This window comes from Echinops telfairi, unplaced genomic scaffold (assembly GCF_000313985.2).
Source record: "Echinops telfairi isolate 266 unplaced genomic scaffold, ASM31398v2 ScPeMD7_7462;HRSCAF=8500, whole genome shotgun sequence".
Taxonomy (NCBI): domain Eukaryota; kingdom Metazoa; phylum Chordata; class Mammalia; order Afrosoricida; family Tenrecidae; genus Echinops; species Echinops telfairi.
Genome location: NW_022111362.1, coordinates 5,243,685 through 5,269,594, shown reverse-complemented (window position 1 = coordinate 5,269,594; position 25,910 = coordinate 5,243,685). Strand labels below are relative to the sequence as shown.

General features: G+C 46.1%; 1 protein-coding gene across 2 annotated transcripts in view; it reads right to left on the bottom strand.

Moving 5' to 3' along the window:
- Positions 1 to 2,552: 2,552 nt before the first annotated feature.
- ACSS1 (acyl-CoA synthetase short chain family member 1) overlaps positions 2,553 to 25,910 on the bottom strand; it is a 52,425-nt gene continuing 29,067 nt past the window's right edge. The window contains exons 3-14 of one of the 2 annotated variants that reach the window (XM_004717785.2): positions 24,845 to 25,044; positions 19,480 to 19,655; positions 18,960 to 19,112; positions 17,091 to 17,238; positions 15,782 to 15,919; positions 10,569 to 10,661; positions 9,793 to 9,905; positions 9,377 to 9,503; positions 8,395 to 8,522; positions 8,194 to 8,257; positions 5,051 to 5,169; positions 2,553 to 3,973 (exon numbers count right to left, since the gene is read on the bottom strand). In XM_004717785.2, coding sequence (XP_004717842.1) covers positions 3,797 to 3,973; positions 5,051 to 5,169; positions 8,194 to 8,257; positions 8,395 to 8,522; positions 9,377 to 9,503; positions 9,793 to 9,905; positions 10,569 to 10,661; positions 15,782 to 15,919; positions 17,091 to 17,238; positions 18,960 to 19,112; positions 19,480 to 19,655; positions 24,845 to 25,044 — 1,636 coding nt within the window. In that variant the 3' untranslated portion in view covers positions 2,553 to 3,796. The remainder of the gene's footprint in view (positions 3,974 to 5,050; positions 5,170 to 8,193; positions 8,258 to 8,394; positions 8,523 to 9,376; positions 9,504 to 9,792; positions 9,906 to 10,568; positions 10,662 to 15,781; positions 15,920 to 17,090; positions 17,239 to 18,959; positions 19,113 to 19,479; positions 19,656 to 24,844; positions 25,045 to 25,910) is intronic. The other variant, XM_045283527.1, reaches the window with a different exon arrangement.

Sequence of the window (25,910 nt, the reverse complement as noted above, 5' to 3'; positions counted from 1 at the left end):
AATAACAAATGAAATAATCACTAGAATATTCCAGTAGCAGAATTGAGCAGACAGAAGAAAGGATTAGCAAACGTGATATCAGTCCATTGAAATGATAATCATTTTATTGGGGGCTCGTACAAATTTTTTTAAATCATTTTACTGGGGGCTCATACAACTCATCACAATCCATACATCAATTGAATCAGGCATGTTTGAACATATGTCGCCCTCATTCTTTTCTAAATATTTACTGTCTATTGAGCCCTTGGTCTCAGCTCTTTTTTCACCCTCCCTTCCTCGTGAACCATTAATAATTTATAAATTATTTTGTTTCATGTCTTACACCAACCACTGTCTTCCTTCACCCACTTTTCTGTTGTTCATCTCCCTGGGGTGGGGTTATATGTTGATCATTGTCATCAGTCCCCCTATCTCACCGCACCTTCCCCTGCCTTCCTGGTATGGCTACTCTCATTATTGGTCCTGAGGAGTTTATCTGTCCTGGTATCAGACATCAAAGATCCAGAACAAAAATATATCAATGTGAATGAGGGATAGGGCAGAGTGGACACCCAAAGCTCATCTGTAGACAATTGGACATCCCCTCACAGAAGGGTCACAAGGAAGAGATGAGCCAGTCAGGATGCAGTATAGCACCAATGAAACATACAGCATTCCTCTAGTTCTTTAATGATTTCCCACCCCACCCCCCACTATCATGACCCCAATTCTACCTTACACATCTGGCTAGACCAGAGCATGAACATTGGTACATACAGATAAGAGCTCACAAAATATTATCTATTTGAGCCGTTATTGTCAGCAAATGAGCTACTTCTGATCCCAATTTCATACTCTCCAGTGCCTCTTTGCAATCATGGAGTAGTCTGTCCTCTCTTCTTAGTTGCGCTGACTAGGGTTTGGGACAAGACATTGTGGATCCAAGCAAGATGAACTCCTTGACAACTTCACCCATTTCTCCATTTATCATGTTACCCATTGGTCTAGTTGTGAAATGTTTGTTTTTCTTTACATTGAGCTGTAATCCATACTGAAGGCTACAGTCCCCGATCTTCATCAGCAAGTGCTTCAAGTCCTCATTTTCAGCAAGCAAGGTTGTGACATCTACATAGGGCAGTTGTAATAAGCCTTCCTCCCATCTCAATGCCACATTTTTCTCCTTATAATGTAGCTTCTCTGATTATTTGATCAGCATAAAGAGAAGGGAGAGGATGCAACACTCACACCTTTCCTGATCTTTAACCATTCAGTATTCTCTTGTTCTGTTCATACAACTGCCTCTAGATCCATGTACAGGTTCCACATGATCACAATGAAGTGTTCTGGGATTCCCACTCTTTTCAATGTTATCCATAGTTGTTGTTTTTTTATGATCCACACAGTTGAATGCTTTTACATAGTCAAAAAAATGCAAGAAAATATCTTCCTGATATTCTCTGCTTTCAGCCAACATCCATCTGATATCATAAATTATGTATTTTTTCCAATCTAGCCTGAACCTCTGGCAGCTCCCTGTCAATGAACAGCTGCAACCATTGTTGGATGAGCTTCACCAAAAATTTACTTGCATGTGTCATCGATATTGGTTCTATAATTTGAGCATTCTGTTGGGTAACTTTTCTTTGAAATGCAAAATGTGGACCTCTTCCAGACAGTTGGCCAAGTAGAAAATGTAAGGAACTAATATAAGGGGATTGGTCAGTTTTGCCATTTTACTAGTATAAAATGAGCCCTCTCACAAGTAGAAACAGAATTCCACAACTATCAAGAAGGAAGAGCTGAGTGAAGTGCATCCTAGATCCCTGCACAAAGAGGTGGTCGCAACACCTAGAATAGCATCCACAGCAGTGGGCTTCCAGGCTCACAGAATGAGGAAAGCTGAATGTCTTCAGGCAGGAGACTGGTCTACAGAGTGAGGTGTCCTTGAGTATTTATCAGCAGGAATGGAGCTTTGTTTGTAACACTTGCTTGAGCAAAGCTACAGAACAGGAGCCAAGTGGCTGAGGCCAAGCACCACCATGACTGAGAAGGGGTTGCTGTAAACAAAATACCTGTTCCTTTAACATTTCTGATCCTGACGTGTAACCGATTTCCTTTATAAACTCCATAATCATGAGTATTGTCTGTGAGTTCTGTGTGATCATTACAGCTGATTAGCAAACTCAACAGATAAGTCGAGTGCTGTGTGAGGGATGGTTGGTGTCAGAATATGGTAAACGAAGTTGCTAAGTGGAGGCATGTCTGCTCTCTGCCTTGTGGGAATCAGCTTTGAGTTCGTATGGAATTGGATTTACTTTCCCTCTTGTGTAGTTATAGGAGCTCAGGAACAGCCTGCATACTATTTACTCAGGACCACTTCCCATTTTATCCATATAACTGCTGTATATACTCAAGTATAAACCGACTCAAATATCAGCTGAGGCACCTAATTTTACCATAAAAACTGCATTAAAAATGTGCTGAAAAAACTCGGCTTATACACAAGTATATACGGTATATTCACACAAAGAGAATAGCATTGCTTGATTGAAACCATCATAACAAATAAATGAATGAAACAAAGCTTTATTGGACTCCTGTAAAAATCCGTCTGTGGGGCCCTTCATTCCTCGATGGCTTTATATTAGCAATTTCATCAACTGCATCATGATAAGACAATACAGGTCTTGTGTGTGCCCTTAGTTGCATAGGGGTGTGATAAATGACTGCTGATCGATGTTCTCCATATAACCTCACCCTGCTCCACACTCTCCTCCATGCACACTTACCTAGTGAATAAGCATATTGTGGCTAAATGATTTATATCATCTTGCTAATGTTCAACAGATGTAAGGCACATTGATTTAAGAAGCAAAAAATCCTTGGTTCGGTGCTCCAAGTCACTGGATAGGGAACAAATTGCTACGAACACCCAGCCCCGGAATGAAATGGGCAGCATTTTCCCAGGGCTCAGATTCACCAATAAGTGCTGTAAACAATCGCCTGACTTCTTGCAGGCCTCCCTTAAAAAGCTCATGTATATACTGGAGGCAAAAAGCAAAAGCTTTCTAGAGCAAAGCTTGGCGCCAAAAACATGTTACGAGGGTAGTTCATACTCCAGCTTCTAGGAGTTTTCATTATAATAAACCAGTCACAAGAGAACAATACACCAGGTCAGCATACTACATATCTGACCTTCTCAAGACAGCTGTGTTTAGAAGTACAAATATTTCTAAGTCAGATTTCCAAATTTACAAAAGGGTAATTAAAAGTGCTCCAATTCTCAGAACAATTCCCTACCAGGCAAAGGAGAAGATTTTATAAATTGTAATTGTTACAGAGAGCATGTACTTTACTTTCCCAAAATATAAATGTAGAAAAATAAATTTTCTGACTTTTGTACCTAGAAACATCTGGGAAAACCTTATTGCTTCTAGTTCTAAATTCTCTGAGCTGGCATATTTTACCAAGTTTCACACCTTCCTGTGTAGTTGCAATAGGAAGTGGGAAGAAAATGATTTTTTACTCCTGAAAGCCAAATTCAGGACAACGCAACAAGTCTGGCTCACATCTGACTGTGCCTCATATGGGTTACATCTGTGAGTTTTCGAGTAGAAAGAATGGGATTTTATCTGAGTTTACTTCACATTCGCAACAATGGGGATTATAGGCTGAGAAAGGGCATCTTCTGAGACATCTAGCGGGGGTTGGGGGGGCAGAGGGGAGACAATCTCAGAACTACATTCTGGGAACATAAGGGACTTGGTCACTTAGTTGTAGTCAAAGACTTTCAGGTTGAGGCATGTCCTCCTGACTAAGAGTTGGGTGACCTGTCTTTGTACTTCTGGTAGGTAGTCAGTATCTCCTCAATGACGTTGGGGTCCTCCAGGGTGGTAATATCCCCGAGATCCTGAGTTTTGTTGGTGACTATCTTCCTTAGGAGCCGCCTCATGACTTTTCCAGACCTTGTTTTGGGCAGGCGTTTCACCACCTGGCGAGGAACAAATGCAGCGTTAGAATGTGGAGGGGTAGATAATTATGTGATACTGGTTGGTGGGTGGGTATGTCCCCTTGCCAGAGAATGTTAGAGCCTGTGGACTTTCCCAGCTTTTCCTTCTACAACCACCTGCACCTAAAACTGAAATCAAGCCCCTGAGCAGGACAAACATTTCTCAAAATGGCTTGTGATCAATTCAGGGATCACTGAGGGCCTCCCTGTCCAGGGTTTATACCTCACTGAAGATACCTCTGTTTATTCCAGTTGACTGTGTCCCAAGTGATTTCTTTTAGTAGTACAGTCAAGCACGAGGGGATAGCACCTAATCTCCGCCCTGTCCTGGGACTCAGTTGGTTTTATCTCACAGAAGAGGTGAGATTTACCTGAGAGGAAGCCTTAATCTTCAATGTTTGAACATTTAATCTGTAACATTTTCAAGCAATCATGCCAGATTTTATGGAACTTGTCGTGCATGGAGATCTTTAATAGTGATGTTCTATCCTGTATAATTTTGTATAGATAGCCCTAAGACTGGCCAACAACCCAATAGTTTGACTATTTAAAATGCCAAGTAGCAAATGATAATGCTGAAGTCCCAAAGCTCCCATCCATGATGTGAACGTGGGCCTCCTGTCTCAGAAGATCGTCACAAAATCAAGGCGTCGCTAGAGGAGGAGTATTGATAAAGGATGACACAAAACGGCTGGAGGGGATGAACAGGTTATGCATTTCTTTCCAGAAAGGGACTCAAATAGAGACTCCCCCAAAAGGGATCTGGCTCTACCTCCTTCCCCAACACCAAGAGGTTTGGGGAAAGCAACTTCACAGACCACATGGAGGCTGGGGAAATCTAGTACTGTGTATATGCTTTTCTAGTTAAAATCCCTCATGTCTTCACCACTCAGTCCTGCTCCTGTATATGCCAAATAAGAGCATATTGAATACTGACTAGAACAGTTTCACAAACGGTGAGTTGTGTAAAGTTTTGGTGCTATATTCCTCTCTCCTCCGCTAAGGTCAGGTTTGGTAGCAGTACACTCACAGTTGACATCCCCTGAGTTAGTTACTCACCAGAATCTGGTCGGGCACAGCATACTTGGCAATCTTGGTGGCCACTAGCGACTTGAGTTCTCTCGCCACCACGTCTGTGTCATCTGCACCAGTTTTCAACACGATGAAGGCAAACGCAGCTGGAAGGAAACCAATGGCTTGGGGTGTGCTAAACTACAAACCATACCCAAAGCAGAGTGCTTGATACAAATCACCGCCAATCCAAAGGACTTAACGATCACATATTGGTGACACTGCATGAGCTGGTTTCTTTAGCTACACCCCTCTAACAGCTCCATAGAACATTCTAACATCTAACAGCTCCATAGAACATTCCTGTGATTGTCCTGTGTGTGATGAACATAACTGTTCCTGACTGGCTGCGTGTGACCCGGGCAGATACTTAACCTCCCTGAAAGACCCATCCCTGGGAAATTCCCATAGCATCCTGATAGAAGACACCGATGAGGCCTGTGTGATCATGAGCTATCAAGGGGATCAGGTATCAGGGATCAAATACCTAGAGCAAAAAAATCATAATATGAATTGGGGGCGGGGGGGGGGGGGGGGGGGGGGGGGGGGGGGCAGTGCAGAGTGGAGGCCCAAAGCCAATCTGTAAGCAATTTGACATCCCCTTACAGAAGGGTTGTGGGGAGAAGACGGGCCAGTCAGGGTGCAGTATAGCACCAATGAAACATACGGCTTTCCTCTGGTTCTTTAATGGTTCCTCCCTTCCACTATCATGACCTTAATTCTACCTTACAAATCTGGCTAGACAGAACATGTGCATGGGTACAGATAAGAGCTGGAAACACAGGGAACCCAGGACAGATAAAACTCCTCGGGACCAATATTGAGAGTAGCAATACAAGGAGGGGAATGGGAAGGGTGGGGGGGGAATCTATCACAATGATCTACTGTAACCCCTTCCCAGGGGGATGGACAACAGACAGTGGGGTAAAGGGAGACATCAGACAGTGCAAGACATGAAAAAATAATAAGTTATCAATTATCAAGGGTTCATGAGGGAGGGGGAAAATGAGGAGCTGATACCAAGGGCTCAAGTAGAAAGAAAATGCTTTGAAAACAATGATGGCAATATATGTACAAATGTGCTTGGCACAGTAGATGGATTTATGGATTGTGATAAGAGTTTTACGAGCCCCCAATAAAATTATTTTTAAAAATAAATTAATTAATAAAAATAAAAACAACCTTCAGATCTTTAAAAAAAAGAAGACACCCATGAGGTGGTGCTTGTGGCACAGCAAGCCAGTGCCACCCTTGTGGAAATGTGCTGGCCAACACAGCAGCCCTGTTTCATGTGCCACCTACCCAACACTACAGCATTCTGTCGGACTGGACTGTGTATCTACAGAGCCTATATGAGTGAGGTTTGACTTTCCCATAGCCTGCCATGGCATAGGGTAGACTTAAAGTGCCTCTTAGTGTCTCTATCTGGAATTAATCTTTGTGTAGGGTTTGATGAATGGTTCTGATTCCAATCTTCTCCAGGTAACCACCCACTTGTCCCAGCAAGGAGTGCCCAAACCAGAGACAACAGATGCTCATCAGGTCCAGAGCCACAAGACCCAGGGACTCACCTTGGTTAAATCAAATGCAGAACAGAGGGAACAGGATAGAGAACAAAACAACATTAGTAGATAGTGTCTACCAAGACCTATGAGGGATTACTCTTATGCATTGCCCAAACTGTTAGAAATTAGGAAATGCCAGTCATCAGATCCACAACATATAAACTCCCCAATCCCAGCACAGTAGACACTGGAAGCCTGGCAACACAGAGTACTATTCAGGGCCAAGAGAGACCATGTGGCTGCAGAGCCCACCAAGCCCCACCCAGCTGCCAAGGCTCCATGATGGACAAGCTCCAAGGTAGCCTTGCATGGACAGCATCACTAACAAGACCCCCACCCCAGCACAGATGTGACAGAGGAACCTCGCCAAGAGATGGAGTGACCCCTTGTGTCTTCATACTAGGTCTGAAATTCATAGCTCATTGAGCTGCCCTTGGTCTTGCACTTATTTTCTGGGGGTCCCTTCAGGGATGCTGTGCTTCCAGAAGACAGAAAAAGCTTGGAGTATAGCTCCTATTGGCAGAGTCAGGAGAGGGCACTTCGCAGTCTCACCACTCGGGCCCTGCCAGTGTGCGCTGGCCTCAGCAAGAGTCTCAGGGCCCGATGAGCTCCCAATGCTGAGGAGGTATTACTACCCACAAGCCCACACACGCGGGTTTGCTTGGACTCCAGCACTACCCAGTGCCCCTGGGAGACCCCAAGTGACCCACATCAGCTACGCATCTCCCACATATCCCCCCTAAAGCACACAAACAGCAAGTGTTGCTGACACATTCTTTTCATTGAAAGGAAATGCTTTTTCAAAAAGCATTTGGAGAAGTGGTCCATGTAAAGAGAGCTTGTAGGTCCAGACAGCACAGTGCAGACAATGGGGTCAGGAAGACAGACAACACTCAGGATACAACGCAACACAGGATGCCTCTACAAGGCAGCAAGCAGAGTCCATCTGCTGGCACAGCCCAGGCACAGCGTCAATACCCTGGTGTAGGGTCAGTGTGTGTCCTGGCCATGTCTAACGAGTGAGGCCAGTGCAAACCTGGCATATCAACACCAAGTCGATCCGTCCTGTTCCTCCCAGGCCCAAGCACTTTGAAAATAGTGGTGTTTGCCCCACGACATACCCTCCATAGAGAGGACTGCCCATTCATTCACTCTGTATTCTCTAGCATGTCCATGTGTGCACACACTAAGGTGTCTGAGAGAACCCCACTCACCACCCAGCCACCCAAGGGCACACCCTGACCAGCATGCGTGTCACCAGGCACTTGGACAAGCCCATGGAACTATGTTCTGTGAGCAGGGCAGGGGGGATTTTATCACAGAAACTGACAATGTTCCATGGCTGCCAGCAAGGACAGATGAAGACACACACACACACACTCAGCTCCCACTCCATCCAGGTCCCCTGGGATGTCAAAAGGGACCCTAATTCCCACATTTGAGCTGTTGAGCCCAGTGCTCAAAATCTGCATGCACCAGGGCCAGCTTGCCCACAGCTCCCCACCCTCACCCTCTGCGTTTGCCCCCTCTCAGAGGGGCTAGAAAGACCCCGTTTTGAATACTCACCTTCACCCTTGATATCATGGGGGTAGCCGATGACAGCAGTTTCTGGCACTGAGGGGTGGTCGGCCTGAACACAGCAAAGAACAAAAAGGGGACATCCAGTAGCCCCAGGCATCAGAGTAACGTCTCCACTTAGTGTACAGTCCCACCCAGCCCCAGGTGAGTAGGCTCAGTCTGGAGGCCCAGGAGGGCCAGGTCACTCACTATTGCATCCTCAATCTCTGCAGTCCCCACGCGGTGTCCGCTGATGTTGATGACGTCATCTATCCGCCCTGTGATCTGGTAGTAGCCCTCCTTGGTGCGGTGCACACCATCCCCAGTGCAGTAGTGCCCTGAACCCCAGAGAAGGGACTCAGTGCCAGCGTGCCCAGCTCCTATCCTGAGTGATCACTCGGGCCATATCTGGACCATGCAACAACATGGGCTGCTGACCCAAACCCAAACCTCACCTCATTCTCATAGAGCCACCGCCCTACATGGTACGATGTGACTCCCTTCTAGATGAACTGAACATGGTGGGCAGTACGGCTGCAAATGCATGGGGCACAGAAGCTACCTACAGACTCACTGTCAGAGAGTGAAGTCCGACGTGTATCAACCCTATGGGAGAGGAGAGCAGCCTCCGGGGGTTCTGAGTTGTGCATCTTTAGGAGAGTAGGAAGGCTCACCTTTCTGCTACTGAATGGCGAGTGGTTTCAAACTGCTGACTTTATGATTAGCAGCCCAAGGCATCATAACCCACTATGCCACCAGGGCATAGACGGGGTATAAGAAGCACAAATCAAGATGCTTCCGGTCCCCACCCCACCCCTCCAAAAAGAGTTTGTTTACAAACTAAAGACTGAAAATTATTTATGGCATCAGGCACAAGAAAAGAATAAAGTGTTCACAAAAATGGGGGGGGGGGATTGAATACGTCCTGAGAAAACCCCTTGCCATAATCATTTCCAGGGTGGTTTCTCCACTGCTTTCCTCAGATATGGCTCCCTAATGTAGGGGCCTGCCCCATGAGATGAAGGAGGCGGAGTAAGGGCTATGGGTGGGAGAGTCACACTGGTGCCTCTTACGTGCTTGTCTTGAGCTGCAGAGCCACATCACACTCAGCGCACTCATCCAGAAACATCTCTGAGTTTGGTCCAGCAGTCTGCAGAGAGGGCTGCAGGCCACCCCACCCCAGCCCACTCACCAGGGTAGTCTGTAAAGTAGGTAGTCATGAATCTAGAGTGGCTCCCGTAGATGGTTCTAGCCATGCCTGGCCACGCCTGCGGGAAGCATAGCACCCCAGAGACATCGTTGCCCTCCATTGTGCTCCCCTGCAGAGAGGCAGATTCAAGCTTGAGTGACAAATTAGTGCGGTCCTGCCCTGGCCCATAGAGGGCACACTCTGAATGGATCCAAAGGAGCTACATGCAAGGGTCTGAGGGAACCCCAGGCTCACTTGTCACCACCCCCAGGCTGACAGTCTTCCTTTGAGAGAAAGGTGAGTGCTGATACAGGACAAGCTCTGGGCCCAAGTGGTACAGGTACAGCATACCTAGACATGCTAGGGCTGTGGAGATAGAGGCCTGGACAGGAAGGGGGCTATCCTGTGATTACACACACCTTCTCGTCCATAACAACTGGGATAATGCCAAAGAAAGGTCTCATGGCCATGCTGGGGATGATCTCAGCGCCCTCCTCTGAGGGCCGTGGAGAGATGCAGATGCCGCCTGTCTCTGCAGAGGAGGAAGAAAGTTAGTGGCCTGGGATCGCACCCACTTATCCAGACTTGATGAAAAGGAGGCACTGGGCACCACAAACTGATTTCCCTCCAACAGTGTGATTTGGGGGTGGGGGTGCCCTGCTTCTGCAGCAGACCTAGGCCAGGCTCACTGTATCATTGTATACCATGAAGCACCCCAAACAGCCTACTAAATCAGACATCCAAAAAGAGGGAAAATAAAATCACGACCGAGAAAACTCCCTTTCCCACTAAAGTTTAAATGTAGTCTCACGTCATTTAACCACTAAAAGCCCAGTAGGCCCCCTCACCCACAGATGTTCTTGTGTTCAGGAAAGGGCTCCTATAGTTAACAGCTTGAACCAGGTCTGGTTCCACACGAAGCTCTTAGCAACTCACTTTAACGACATCACGAACCTCTTTAAGACGCCCGGGAGACAAGACCTCCATTTTAGACTAGCAGACTGGCCTCAGACAGGCAGCTACACAGCACATATCTAACAGCAAGACTGAGCCCAGAGTTTCTGAGCTGACTGTCTGAACATCCAGATGTGTGAATGGACAGGAGAGTGCTAACAGCCAGTGTCCTCGCTCAAGGCAAGAGTTGCCCCGGAAGTGGTGCCCAGTGATCCCACCGCATCATCAGGGACATTCTCACCTGTCTGCCACCAGGTGTCAACCAGTGTGCATCTGTTGTCCCCCACGACCTTGTGCAGCCACTCCCAGGCCTCATGGTTGATCGGCTCTCCCACTGAAACCACATAGCAAGAGGGAAAAGACATCAATAGACCCCAGTGGAAACCCAAAGGATAGGCTGTTGAGTGGAACAAACTATAATTTTCCTAAAGGATATAAAACCATGCTATGTCATCCAAGAAATGTAGATTTCAATGTGAAACTCGCCAGTAAAGAGGTGGCAAGGGTGTTCATACACACACTCTGGGATGTAATCTGGTACAGCAATTTGGACATTTCTCTTAACATGTGAAAGTGCATAGAGCTGATATTTTTGGACCATTGTTTGGTCGTCGTTGTTAGTTACTTCTGAGTTGGCCTTGGCTCATGGAAATTTTACAAATAACAAAAGGAAATATTACCTAGTCCTGCACTATCCTCATGATATCTGGTATGCCTAAATCCGTTGTTGCTGTTATTGTGTCAAAGCTTCTCATTGAAGGCTTCTCTCATTTTTACTGACCATGATGTCCTTTTCAAGAAAATGGTCTTTTCTGATGATATGTGCAAAGTAAGCAAGACAAAGTTTCACCATTCTCACATCTAAGGAGCATGCCGGATACATTGTCCTAGACACATCTGTCCATTCTCTGGCAGTCCATTCAATAGTCAATATTCTTCACCAATACATCAATGCGTCTTTTTGGTTTTCACTGTCCCGCTTTCACACACATATGAAGCAATTGAAAAGACCATGGCTTGGATCAGAGGAATCTTTGTTTTTGTTTGCTTGTTTGTTTTAACATTTTAAAGAGGTCTTTTGTTGTGGATTTACCCAATGAAATACATCACCTCATTTATTGAATGCTGCTTCCGCAGATGTGAATTGCTAGTCCCAGTAGAATAACACTCTTGACAACATCAATTTCTTCACCATTTGTCATATTGTTTATGGGTCCAATCGTAAGTATATCTGTTTTCTTCACCGGCAGGTATAGTCATACTGAAAGCTCTACTAAACATATTTGTAAACATAAAGCCTCGATGTCCAAAAATATTATCCTGGGGTAATACAGACATGAAGGCCTATGTCCCCTTGTGGGGATGTCCAGAGCTGCCCTGTTCACAAGAACCCCAAACCAGAGACTATCACCAAAAGGAAAATGAAGCCATGATGCCAATCACACAGGCAGCGGAGCTCCATAAGGCAACAGAAACGGGTGAACCACTACCAGAGTAGAGGTGTGATGAACCAAGACCATGACCCCACTCAGAGTGAGGTTCTGAGGGTAAATATGAGTGGCCACATGTATGTGGGTTCAGGAGCAAGCAACACTTGTCTGTGGAATTGAAATCAAAGAGTAGGTGTGCCTGGGTCTCTAAGTGGGAGGGGCACCCTTGAGCCCCTGTGCATAATGTAGGTATGTGTATACATATTCTTCAAGATGAACCCTCAAGATGTGTGTGTTTCAGTGTATTTTATATCTCGATCCAAAACCAAAAATCACTGCTGTTGGGTTGATTCAGACTCACAGCGTCCCCATAGGGAGGGTAAAACTGCCCCTGTACTTCTGAGACTGTAACTCTTTGCAAGAGTAGAAAGCCTTGTCTTTCTCCCGCAGAGCAGCTGATAGTCTTACATTACCAACCTTCCAGTTAGCAGTCTAATGCATAGCCCACTGCGGTACCATGGCTCCCTTATACCTCAAGAGGATAAGGCAAAGTACTAAACCCCTATGACTCCATCAGCCAACCTCTGTGTCTATCCTGGGAGAGCCATACACAGGGCTGATGTGTCTTGGGACTTGTTCACACGTTGAAACACTTTCATGCAAGTTATCTCTCACTCCAGACTACCCACAACCCAGCAACTCTCTGATGCCTGTCCTGGCAGGAGCTGCTGGATTCCCCATAGGAGACAGAAGAAGATGTCCACTACCACCCTGGTTCTCCAAGAAAAGCCCACACTCTATTTCAAACTCTACATAAATGACTGTGTAAGCCACAGCTCCCCCTTGAATAGGGCCACCTCTGAAGACAAAGGCCCCAGGTCGTTGAGTGATGGTAAAGAGTATAGGGCAGTAAGAGAGTATGATAGTGCCCTTGTCAAGAAGAAGCTTCCTCAAAGAGCTGTGTCTTTGTGTATACTCACACCTGTGCCGACAGGGTTGGGGGGCTCACAGCCACAAACAGACTTTCTGAAACCTCGGCGTTCACTGCAGGCTTCCCATTCCCCCTTTTCTCAAAACAAAACATATTCATTTGTTACTTGTGAGATGGAAAGTGTGTGTGTGTGTGTGTGTGTGTGTGTGTGTGTGTGTGTGTATTCTAAAGAAAAAAACAAATCTCGGGATGAACATCTTCAGGTAGCTGAATTCTTCCTACTGGGAGGATAAAGAAATCAACACACCCAAACCTGGTTTACCCAAGGGTAACTTTCAGCTAGCCTGGAGCTGGCCTGAGATGGCCTCCGGAAAAGGAGATGTTCCAGTTTGGCCCTGACATCCCAGATCTGAAGCACATAGACTGACAGTGGTGCTGGGTCCATAGGACTTGGACGCCCATGGTTGCTTGCATGACAACTGATATATACTGATGACAGCAGATGGCTTGCCACAGTTGTGACAAGGCAAAGAGTTGCCACCCAAAGCTTTTTTGTTGTTGGGTCAATACCAATTCATAGCAATCCCAGGTGGCAGCCTAAAACTGCTCCATAAGGGCTTTCTTGGTTGTAATCCTTGCAGAAGAGTTCCAAACCTTTCTTCCACAGTGCCACTAGGTGGATTTGACTCACCAAGTCTTTAGGTAGCATTGCTCAGGATGTGCCTTTCTTGGGGGTTTATTGGTTCAGAGAAGTTTCTGATCCAAAAGAAGGTGCATTAGCCACAGACCTCCCAAGAGAAGGACAGCAGGGCCTGAACCTAGCCTCAGCAGGGAGTGGGAGCCTCACACTCACACAGTGGCTATAGCACATCCTGTCCTGAAGTACACTTTTCTGCAGGTTCTGTGAATCTCTTATGGGCTCCCTTCCTTATTGTCCACACTCTAGCCCCAGTAGGAGGTCCCTATGAAGCAGGTACCATAATGCAGATCCTGGGCCCCACTCAGGGGTCAAGGATGCATGTGGACAGCACTGGCCACATCTGCGTTTCATTTGGGTTCCCAGATGCTGCCTAAACAGAGCACAGATGTGGCACCACAGAGAGTGAACTGGATAGATGGCCCTATCTCTTTTTATGGGGCCACCAGACAGGAACCATAGCCCCAGCAGGCCATGAAACGGTCTCAGACTCACAGCCATCCAGAAAGGCACTTCTTGAGATAATGTCACTTATTGCGATAATGCCATGCATCGTCAATCCTGCTGACCCCAGGCTTGGTCACTCAGTCACACTTATGTGTACAAAGAATGGACATCTGAAAAGGAGTCCTCTCCCCAAGCCCTAGGCCCATGTGGTGCCATGCCCTGGGTACAGCACTCAGGTGGCCCCAACTCTCACTGAATACACAGAAGAGCACATCCCTCACCATTCACTTAGGCGGGGAGGCTATGTGACAGTCAGTAGACAAAGTTGGGGCAATTGAAGAGTTACAGGAAGGAGGAGCTGGGCCGTGCAGGCTCTGCCCGTACACACACTCAGAAAAGCATGAGGGCAAATATCCTGACTAGATTAGGGTCACAGGAAATGCACCATGCACTGGGGAGCATGCAAAAGAGGTCCGGAGGGAGGGCTGTCATCCTGAGAGGCAAAGGAGAGCGGGACTCGGCAGGCTGAGGTGGGGACACAAACTGAGGCCCTAGAGACCTGTGAACGTTGCTAGGGGGGGGGTGGGGGGTACAAGGGGGTGCGGAGGGGATGATAGACTGTCACCAGAACCAAGCACAGGGCTTAGCATAGATTTGGCAACTCAATTGATGAGGAAACTTGGAAAAATTCTATGAATACTCTGGGCCTCAGTTTCTTCCTCGATAATGTGGGGTGATAGCAATGGGCTGACATAAGGATTAATATATTTAACAAATATCAGTTACTATGAATAGGAATGACACAGTGGTTAAAGAGTCAGCTGATACATGAAAAGTTGGTAGTTGAGCCAATGTGGCAATCTGTCTCTCTGGGGATTGGTAGCCTCAGAAACCTTGTAGGTTAGGTCTACTCTGTTCTACGGTGTCACTGTGAAATAGAGTCTACACTCAGTGGCAATGGGTTTTGCTCACTTTTGTTTATTAGTAGTACTGCAGACTCAGTCTCATAGTATCTGTCATCCTAGGAAGTTCTTTGTTACACAAAAAGGGGAAAGAAGACAAAGGTGAGCGCAAAGCAATTCTTAAGGTTACCACTGTATGTCAGGGACTCTATATGTATTCTTTTACATAATCCTTAAAACTCTGAAGGGGATGTTCTACCCTCTTTGAGGACAAGAAAAGTAGAGAGCTACCCATAAGGAAACAAGTCGCAAAGAGTCTTGTGGGATACAGCTGCCCACTGTGACCGTGCTGTACACACACTTTCACCAGACCTCACACCCACAGCGCTGATGACCCCACATGCCTTCTACAAACAGCGAGGGGCAGGCCTGTATATTCGCCCAAAGAGCCTGCAGGAGTCTCCCACTCTTGCTTTCCCAGAGAGCCGGCCACCTCGGTAAAAATGCAATCAGGCATGGGCAAAGAGAGGGATAGCCATGTATACTTTTCACTCTTGTATGCTGTGAGAACAGTGCCTTCCCAAAGATTGAGCAAACTCTACCCAAATTAAAGATAGAGATAACCTTTGATCTGGCAAACCTCTGCTGCAGATGTCAACAAAACAGTTCAAAGATTCAGAATGATACTTAGTTCACCCACAGCAGTAAAGAAATGTTCAGTGAATTGAAGTAAATAAGCATACAGCCATAAAATTAAGTTCCATACTATCGCCAGAGAAGTGACTTGGGCCTTAATGTGCTGAGCTGGTGTTTGTAATAAATCTTAAGCAACAGAACTCGGGCACAGAACAGGTGTGGAATGGTATATGATCTAGGGTCAAAGATAAGGGCAGGAGAAGGGTGGGATTGGCGCAGGGACACCCAAAGAGTTGTTAGTATGCACCATTAGCTCCAAGCCTGCAAAGTTGTGGTAGAGATCATTTGGAAATGTGTTCTGCCTCTGCCAGACCTGAGCCTGCCCAGTCTCCTGCCACAGGACAGACTCACCTGAGCCCAGGGTCCGCAAAGAGGATCGGTCATACTTTTTCACCCAGGCGTCACCATACTTCAACAGCAGCCGCACGGCTGTTGGGGCACAGTAGAACTGGTTGATCTGTAGGCGCTCCACCATCTCCCAGTACCGACCTACAAAAATGTCCAACGTGTCAGTGCAGCCCTCTGACCACAACCTCCCCAGCCAGTTAAGGGTAAGCCTGTGGTCTCGTGTGTTGATCATGTGCACATGCCTCATGTGTTCACAGAAAGCATGTAGAACTGTTACTGGAAGAAGAAAGAGCCTGTAGCTCTGGAGTTTATACTGCTCTCAAAGCACCACACCCAGTCCACTGATGGCATGTTTCCATCCTCCTGTCGGTATTCTACACAATACAGCTAGGACTTGGATCAAAGAGATGGGACTGGTTATTTTAAAACCACCCTGCAACTAATGCAGAATTGTTGTTCCATCACAGTTCAATGATCTCTCTTCTGGTAAATGGTGCTCCCTGGGAGTGCCCAGAATGCACATGGCTGTAAGAGAGCCCCACTCAAAAGATAAAGAGCAGACCTCAAGTGGTTGGAGTGATGAGCCTGAAATTATTGTAAAGCTGTGCTTCAGTCTCTGAGTTGTGAACCCAGCAGGTTCTTCCTTGTGCTGCCAGCACACATGGGGAGGACCAAAATGGCAGTCCTCTGCATGTTTGTGTTAGAACCTCCAGCAGAGCTAATGCAATTCAACTCAATTAAGACAAGTATTTGGGGACATTGAAGGAAGATGCCAAGATGATCAAGACACAGCTATGTCTTCAAAGCTCCTACAATCAGCCTCGATTTATAAAGGGAGCACCCAGCCATCCCTTAACCTGATTTGGTGCACTCTTAGGACAGCTCTGTTGACATAGGGTGGGGTCTGGGTCTCCCTCCACCAGGGAGATTAGAGGTGCAGCCAGATGGCTAGACTCTGGGGAAGGGCTTGGTGACCAGTTGGCAATGGGGTGTAGGAGGGCAATGTAAGTCTAAAGAGTCAGTGTAAGTAAAAGGGGCAGGAATGCCGGAATGGTGACCTACAACTACCTTCCAGCACCTACCAGAATCTCTTCTTCCCCTCATCTGATCTTACACAGATGGGTACCAACCTGATGAGCCCATAAATGGGACCCGTGCCCAAGAGCTCTAGGTCCACCTGCATATTGCTCATCTGGGTCACATGACCCCACCACATAGAGTCCAGGCCTCCAACTTTATGTCACCTTACTTCAGTCCTTGAGCACTCTTCTTGCCCTGGCATGGGGTCTAAAGCAGTGACCCCACTCCTCACCAGCATTCGGGTAAACCGGGGTGCTCTCAAAAAGGACAGTGGTGGCTCCATTGCAAAGTGGTCCATATACCACGTAGCTATGTCCTGTGATCCAGCCAATGTCAGCCACACAGCCAAAGACATCACCTGGCTTATAGTCAAACACAAGCTGCAAACAGAAGGAAGAACTGTCAGGAACAGGCTCTTACTCTCCCACACTGTCAGCTCCTTGTAACTGCCACCATTCACCCCAGGCCAGGGAGTTGCTCCCCCCGCAGCCCGCTATTGACCAGATACATGAAGGTCAAACCCGGACAGAATGATCTGTGCTGATAATTTTGGAACCGAGGCCATCATCAATGTATAGACTGATGTGAGTGTGAGGGGGTGGCAGCCACGGAAGAGTCTGCAGGGAAATACAAATGTCTCAAGACTTGTTATAGGTGGGGGTGGAACTGTATTTTCATAAGTAAAAATCCATCTCATTGTACACTTCAGATTAACACCAAGGAATACAGAGCATGAATACATGTATTATCAGGAGGTCTTGTCTAGGGGCCCAACATGAGTCTGACCTGGTCTCTGAACCCAACTGTTAATTTACCTGGACACAAAGGACAGGGGGCAATCTGCAACAGCAAGACCGCAGAACCTCATGGTACCAAAGGCCCAGGTTCTACAACAGATTCAAGGAAATGAAGGGGACTCTGGGGAATCCAGGGAGCCCTGGCAGTGCAGTGCGTTACATGTTAGGATGCTCACTGCAGTGACAGCAGTTCAACACCACCAGGTGCTGTGCAGAAGAAAGGGGAGGCTTTCTCCTCCTGTTAAGATTTTCAGTCACCAAACTCTACAGGGGTAGTTCAATGCCATCCTAGAGGGTTACAATGAGTCAGAATAGGCTCGATAGCAGTGAGTTGGGTGGGGAATTTATGTATTTGAATTAATTATTAGACATACTAAACTTTTTTCGTGGGCAAGAGCATGCTATCATGGGTAGGGACACATCTTTCAGCAGCACCCTACAGAAAGAAGGAGCAGGGAGTAATGGGGTAAAACTCAGGGGGTATCTCTGGTGAGATTGGGAGAAGGGGGACAGAGCATACAGAAGGGACTTCTCTGTGGCTTCTTGGGCAAAGTAACATTTGCTGTGTAATGAACTCCTAAAACCATCCTTCAATTTGGGTATTTTTCTGTATCTATATATTGTTTTATAATTTCTAAAAATCGTTAAGTGTTTGGTGGTCTGCCGTCTTACATTGCTGCAGACGGGATGATATTCTCCAGGAAATGTCTCCAAATAGTGGCAGTGGCCATGTGGTGGCCAGTGTCAGGCAGAGCTGGGTCACAAGGGGCAAGAGAAGATTCCGTCTAGAAAGAATGCTGTTTCACTGGTGACAACTGATGAGTCTCGACGCACACATCCTGAAGCCCGGAAGCACGCAGGAACTAAAAAGGTTTTCTAATCTAGTCTGTCTCAAGTTGGGAGACGCTCTCTCACCACAGTTCAAGACAGGCGAGCAGGCAGTTGGGTCGACCCTTCCCCAAAGAACAAAACAGAGGGCTAAGCCTTGCCCTGCCTCCTACCCACCCAGATCCAACCACATCCCAGACACCCTTTCAGATTCCACAAAATCATGTATGAAAAAACCCACAGGCTTGGCATCTTCCTCTTCAGAGAGGAAGAAGTTGGCTCCCCATGCCCCACCCTGACCTCACTGCCTCGGTGCCTGCTCGTGGGCACCCCACTCTTGCCTGGCAGGATTCTATAGCAGCAGGGGCTCCAGCCTTCCTTCAGTCGGGTACCCTCCCTTCATCATGCACTCAGCCTGTGAGAGGAGTGGCCCACATCTGTCACCTGTCCTCAGAAGAGCTACAAGAGTTGTGTACCTTGTGAGTGAGTGCTGCATAGAGCAGGTAGCCTGCCTGAGTGTGTACAAGTCCTTTGGGCATTCCGGTGCTCCCCGAAGTGTACAACAAGAAAAGCATGTCCTCGCTGCCCATGCTCTCTGGGGTGCACGCAGGGTCCTCCTTGGCCATTTCCTGTGTTGGAGAAAGCACAACAGCCTGTCCAGAGTGTTTTGCCCCACCTGGGGACACTTCCATTCGTAGGTGCAGGAGCCAGCTCATCCCTTCTGGCCTGCCTAGATGTATTTCCAAAAGCAGAGCATCTATAACATGAAAGGACCGATCCCGTGAACAGCCCATTACATTTATACATGTCCCATCATGCCTGTAGCATCTGAATTCTATCTTCCATTCAGGTGATAACCTACTGGGACTGTGGGGGGGCGGGTCCTGGACATCTCCAGGAGCTCAAATTGAGAACTACCACTGAGAAGCCTCAGACCCAGGAAACCCAGCTATCCTTACAGCCTTCCTGGGCCTACACCAAACAGGGTGAACCTACCTGCTCCAGGGGGACATCCAAATTCCCCATGGGGACCTTCTTGTCTGTCCTGTGGGCCACCAAGACTCGTCTCACAGTGGGACAGAGCTTCACAGCTTCATCCACAATCTTCTTCAACTCCAGCACACGGCCACCCCGGAGCCCCTGATTGACAGTGATGACTACCTCGCACTTGGCTGTGGAGACAACATGAACACTTTGGTCAGTTTCTCTTTCAAATGAACCACATGGCTGTATTCAAGCTGCCTATTCCAGGCTTAAAGTTGAACCCTAACTAAGAATATCAACAAAGATACAGAGGTGGACTGCTTTGCAAACATTGTGAGGGGTGTAAGCTCAAGGCTGGCCCAAGCTTTGTGGGTATGATGGAAGCAACTGAGGTTGTTACTTGGTAGCTCCATCTCTTCCAGACTGGTAGCCTAAATAAACTCCCAGTGACAGGAGTCCTGTCATTCTCTCTCATCTGCCCCTGACTGGGACCTGGAAGGGCATGAAGGTCGAAGATAGGCTGAGAGATGCACAGCTCCTCGTATGCTGAGGTGAGTTTGGTCCTCTGGAGTGGTGAAAATCCTTCTCCGCATAGGCCTTAGTCTCCTTCTTGGTCTGAGCCCACAGAGTCACTGAGCTGGCTACTGGTTGCTCTGCCATTGCAGTCCTTGCCTCCGCTGTGCTCTGGCATAATTGTAGCCAGGGCAGCATGGCAGTCCTCCAGTGGGGAAGCTACTGGTCAGAGATTGGCTTTAAGGAATTCCACAGCTCTGAGGCCTAGCAGAGAACTGTCCAAGAGCACACACATATTTCAATTGTTTATTTTCTGAGAACCAGGGTCCTAAACATGGATGATGTTATAAATAAATATGATCAAAACTAACAGTATGGGATTATTTAATAAGGTTGAATAAGGCCAAAGTTCGTTCTTAGAAATGTCAAAATACATGCATTGTGTACACACATGCACACTATACCAGAACCAGCATATGAATGGATACACAAAATGTATAGCCACACAATGAAATATTAGTCAGCCATAAGCACCAAGAAAGGTCTGATAAATACTACCACATGAATGAGTCTGGGAAACATTATGTTGAGTGAAACAAATAAGCCACAAAGGGCAAAATTATGCCCCATGTGTGAAATAACTAAAATACACAAATGAATAGTAGCAAAAACAGTTTAGCAGTTTCCAGAAGCTGGAGAGAAGGGAAATGAGTAGTTATTGTTTACTAAGTGCTGTTTAGGGTGCTAACTGTTGGTGTACATTGGTGACAGTTGCACAATATGGTGGATGATTCGAATGTCACTTTTTACACTTAAAGATGTAAAAATGGCAAATGCTTTGTTATGTATATTTTATCACAATTTTTAAAATCCTCAGTGCCAAAAATTTTTTTAATGGGAAAGGACTTGAATAGACATTTGTTCAGAGAAAATGGAGAATACCCCTGCTGTCAGAAGACAGAGCATTCCTATGAAACCTTTCATAAGCCTTAAAGTGACTTAAAGTGAAGAAGCAATTACCATTCATTTATATGGGAAGAATTTTGGGGGGGGGGTGTTCAGATTTCATTATTTTTTTTAAATCATTTTATTGGGGGCTCATACGACGCTTATCACAATCCATACATACATCCATTCTGTCAAATACATTTCTACATTTGTTGCCATCATCATCCTCAAAATATTTTCTTTCTACTTGAACCCTTGGTATCAGCTCCTCATCCCCCCCCCTCCTGCCATGCCCCCCTTATTAATCCTTGATCATTTATAAATTATTACTATTTTGTCATATCTTACACTGTCTAATGTCTTTCACCTACTTTCCGGAGGTCCATCCCCCAGGAAGGGGGTTATATGTAGATCCTTGTGATCTATTCCCCCTTCCTACCCCACCTTCCCTCTACCCTCCCGGCATTGCCACTCTCACCACAGGTCCTGAGGGGTTGGTTCATCTCTCCTGGATTCCCTGTGTTTCCAGTTCCTATCTGTACCAGTGTACATCCTCTGGTCTAGCCAGATTTTTAAGGTAGAATTGGGATCATGATAGTAGGGGGGAGGAAGCATTAAAGAAATAGAGGAAACTTGTATGTTTCATCGGTGCTACACTGTACCCTGACTTGCTTGTCTCCTCCCCACGACCCTTCTGTAAGGGAATGTCCAGTTGCCCACAGATGGGCTTTGGGTCCCCAATCTGCACTCCCCCTCATTCACAATGATATGATTTCTTTTGTCCTTTGATGCCTGATACCTAATCCCATCGATACCGCATGATCATGCAGCTGGTGTGCTTCTTCCATGTGGACTTTGTTGCTTCTAAGCTAGCTGGCCGCTTGTTTACCTTCAAACCTTTAAGACCCCAGATGCTATATCTTTTGATAGCCAAGCACCATCAGCTTTCTTCACCACATTTGCTTATGCACCCGCTTTGTCTTCAGTGATCATGTCAGGAAGGTGAGCATCATGGAATGCCAGTTTAATAGAACGAAGTGTTCTTGCATTGAGGGAGAACTTGAGTGGAGGCACAATGTCCATCTGCTACCTTAATACTAAACCTATAAATATCTGCACGTAGAGCTATTATGGGAAGAATTTTTTAGTATTCCCCAACACAACAAATAGCATATAAAGTTATACTGAATAATCCATAGGACCCAAGAGAATAATAACATAGAGTGTTTACAGACACAGTTCAAAGCTGCTGAGTGTAGTTCCCAGGGAAGATGCCTGATAATGCCACTAGCGATGCTTGGGTTACTACACAGTGACTCTTCAATGGCTCACTGCAGAAGAAATGCTGAACCCTACTTTCGCTTTCTGCCTTTTTTCATAAATTTGGGATCTCTCCCAGTTAGTGAAAACAGGTTCTGATGTAGGTGTGTCATAAAAGTGAGGTGGCACAAAATGAACTTTCAAAAAGCAGGGGACACTTGCATACAAGTAGCCATCTAGCACACATCTAGCTCACTACCATTAGTCACTGTAGGCATGCAGATCAAAATCGCTATGAAATATCCCTTCACTCCCACTAAGATGACTAGTATCACTACAATGGAAAATAAAGTGCTGTCAAGAGTGGAGGGAAGTTGTAACCTGACACATTACTGGTGAAAGGTACTTTCACTGTAGAAAACAGTTTGGCAGTTCTCAAAAGAGTCTAAGTATAGACTTATCATACGATTCAGCATTTCTAACCCTTTACAAATTCTCAAAAGCACATACTTGTACACCTTTGTTCATTGCAGCATCAGTCACAATATCCAAAAGGTAGAGACACTCAAGCGTACATCAACAAGGGGAAGCAAAAACAAAATATGGTGTATATATAGCATATAAAGTTATACCAAATAATCCATACAGACACACACAATCTCTATACATGTAAATATACACACATGTATATATAATGGGATATTACTCAGCCATAAAAAATGAATAAAATATATATTTGATATATTTTATGGCTAGATAATACCTCATTTTATATATACACACATACATATATACATGCACATGTATGTATACGCACACAAATAATGTGTATATACATATATGTGTATATATATATAGTGGGGTAATATTCAGCCATAAAAAATGAATGAAGTATTGATATATTTTTATGGTTGACTACACCTCATTATATATGTGTATATGTATGTATATATGAAGTATCTATGTATATACAAAGTGATGATATATTATCATGTGATAATATGATAATATAAATGAACCTCAATATAATATAATATGAACCTCATAATATGAACCTCAATTCAATATAATATGAACCTCAAAAGCACTGAATGGATAAACCTTTAAAACATTATGCTAAATTGAAAATACCAGATACATTTGTATGAAATATTGTATGAAAGATATATTTGTCTGATAAACCCACAGAGACAAAAGGCACAGTGGTTCTTGCCAGAGGCTGCGGGTGGACAAAAACAGGAGTTCCTGATGAATAAGTACAGGGTCTCCTTGTAGCAATCCCATGTAACAGAGGAGAAACTGCCCTATAGGTTTTTCTTGGCTGTGATCTTTACAAAAGCAAATCCTTGTGGGATTTGATTTCATTCATTCATTCATTTATGCATGCATGCGTGCATGCAATTTCTCCTCCCTTGGAGCTGTGAGGGAGTCTTGTTTGGTTCTCGCCCATCCTCTCCTGGCTTAGTCCCTCTGGAGGTGAGCCAAGGAGGAGGAAAGAGGGCAGCAGGAATGACTTAGTTCACTGGGCACGTCCCTGCCGAGCTGAGGATCTGTCACAGGTCTGGATCGGCCTGTCTCTGGCAACATCCATCAATGATCATTCTGAGTAGATAAGAGTATGAAGCCTTTCTGGGGGACAATATAAGCCTCATCCTGAACCCCACCACTGCTGAGACTGTGCCCCCTATAGCCTACACCCTCACCTCTGAGGCGTGATATTTTCTCCCTGGGCCATTAACTCAGGGCAACCTCCGAGGATCGCCATGACAATGGTGTGGGCCCCCTTCGACCACACACTGTCTGTACGCTTTAAGATGAATAGAATAGTAAAAGGAGGTAAGGGAAATAGGACGAATATCTTCATGCAGTTTTTATGTGAATTAAGTTAGTTAAGGAAAATAACCTTTGCAGCATACTTAGACTAAGGGCTGGCACATGGTAGGTATTACAGAAATGTTGGAGAGGATCAGGGATGATAGATAACTCAAACCCTTGGAAGGGAAGGAAAGAAAAGGTCAGACTACAGAGTACAAACGTCAGCCTTTTCTAAACAACTGGTCAGCAGGCACCTGAGAACACAGTCCTTCAGCTCTGTTCAGCACCCACAGGCAAGTCTTCTGTGGTATACAAAGAAATCTCAGAAGCCCCCACAATAGGACACTGTCCTTGGGGAGCAAGCTCAGCATATCCTGTGGGATCTCTTTATGGCAGAGAACGGCACTGCACTGGATGTGGGCCATCAACCAGACATTCAGCTCTCCACAAGCAGATAAAACAGGAGAAATGTTTGTTCAGGACACAGAGCCACCCATGAATAGAAAGCATGTCCTCGAACTCCAGGCCTCTCATAGAGTCCAGCCCATCAGTAGTCTAAGTGAATGGCTTCCCACTACTGGCTATGAATCCTTCAGGTGCATCTCAAGTTTAATCTCACCGTAATATTTTTGCTTCAGACAGTGTAGACTCCCCCAACTCAACAAGGTCTTCATGTATGCTGATGTCCTTCCACCACTCCACCTGTACTGTGGTCCTCAAGTGGCACTCTGTCCTCCTTTCTTGACCAGTTAAACCCAGTGCGCTCATTACTGATGACCAATCCCTAAGAAGAAGGAGTAGGAGAATTCCCAGTCCCTTTCCTCCCTTCCGATGTGCTCACCATCATTGATCCTCCCAGCCAAGGACTCTGCACTGAAGCCAGCAAAGACAACTGTGTGGACAGCCCCAATCCTGGCACAGGCCAGCATCGCTGCCACGGCTATTGGGGACACAGGCATGTAAATGGCCACCCGGTCCCCTCGACGTACTTCATGCTTCTTCAGTGTGTTGGCCAGGCGGCATGTGGTCTCCAACAGCTCCCTGTGGCACAGGAAAGAGATGGCCATAAGAGACGGGGGAGGGATAAGGAGTAGAGTTGTTTTCTGTTTGTTTGTTTGTTTGTTTTGGCGGCGGGCACAATTCTGCAAATTGCAAAGACTGAACACTTGGCTCAGTGCCTGGGACGTGACAGGCACTCAAGTGCTTGGTGCGTGGAAAGCACTTCACCAGAAGGAAATATTTTTAACACTGGAGACCGGGTGTGACAGAGATTTACTGCCTCATTTTAAAGGCATTTAGAGGTTGACAGCAGGATTTCTCCTTATCGGCACCCATAAGCATCCAAAGGAAAGCCATCCTCTTGCTGACTTTTGAGCTCTCTCACTTCCTAAAAGGATCATTTCATGACACTTAATGGGGAATAATAAGATTCTAGTTTTGAATACCAGCTCCCACATTTGCAAGGGAGGAGAGTGAGTACAGACCCCCTCACCACAACCCAGAAACTGAATAAAGGTAGTAAAAGTGAGTAGAGAAAACCATTTTCATCAAATACGCCCTGTGATTTCCTTCTTCACTATACCACTGAATGGCCATCTGCTGTTCCAGGTACGCTCTGTGCTTCCTAGAGAAGCCCCATTCCCCATTGAAGAACGTATTCCAAAGGTGGGTCCCACTTATTAAGACTTGCAATGAATCAACCGCTCAAAAGGCTATGGCCAGGTTCAGCCAACCAATCAGAGTACCCTATGTCCCTAGGCAAGGTAATTGACTCAGAAGTTTTATGTTACTGACCTGGCCCAAGCAGAGAACCCAGCCCAATCAGAATCGCTAACACAATTCCAGGGAAGCATGGAGTAACCCCAACAAAATGGAGAAAACTAACGATGATGCTGAAGCTGATCTTA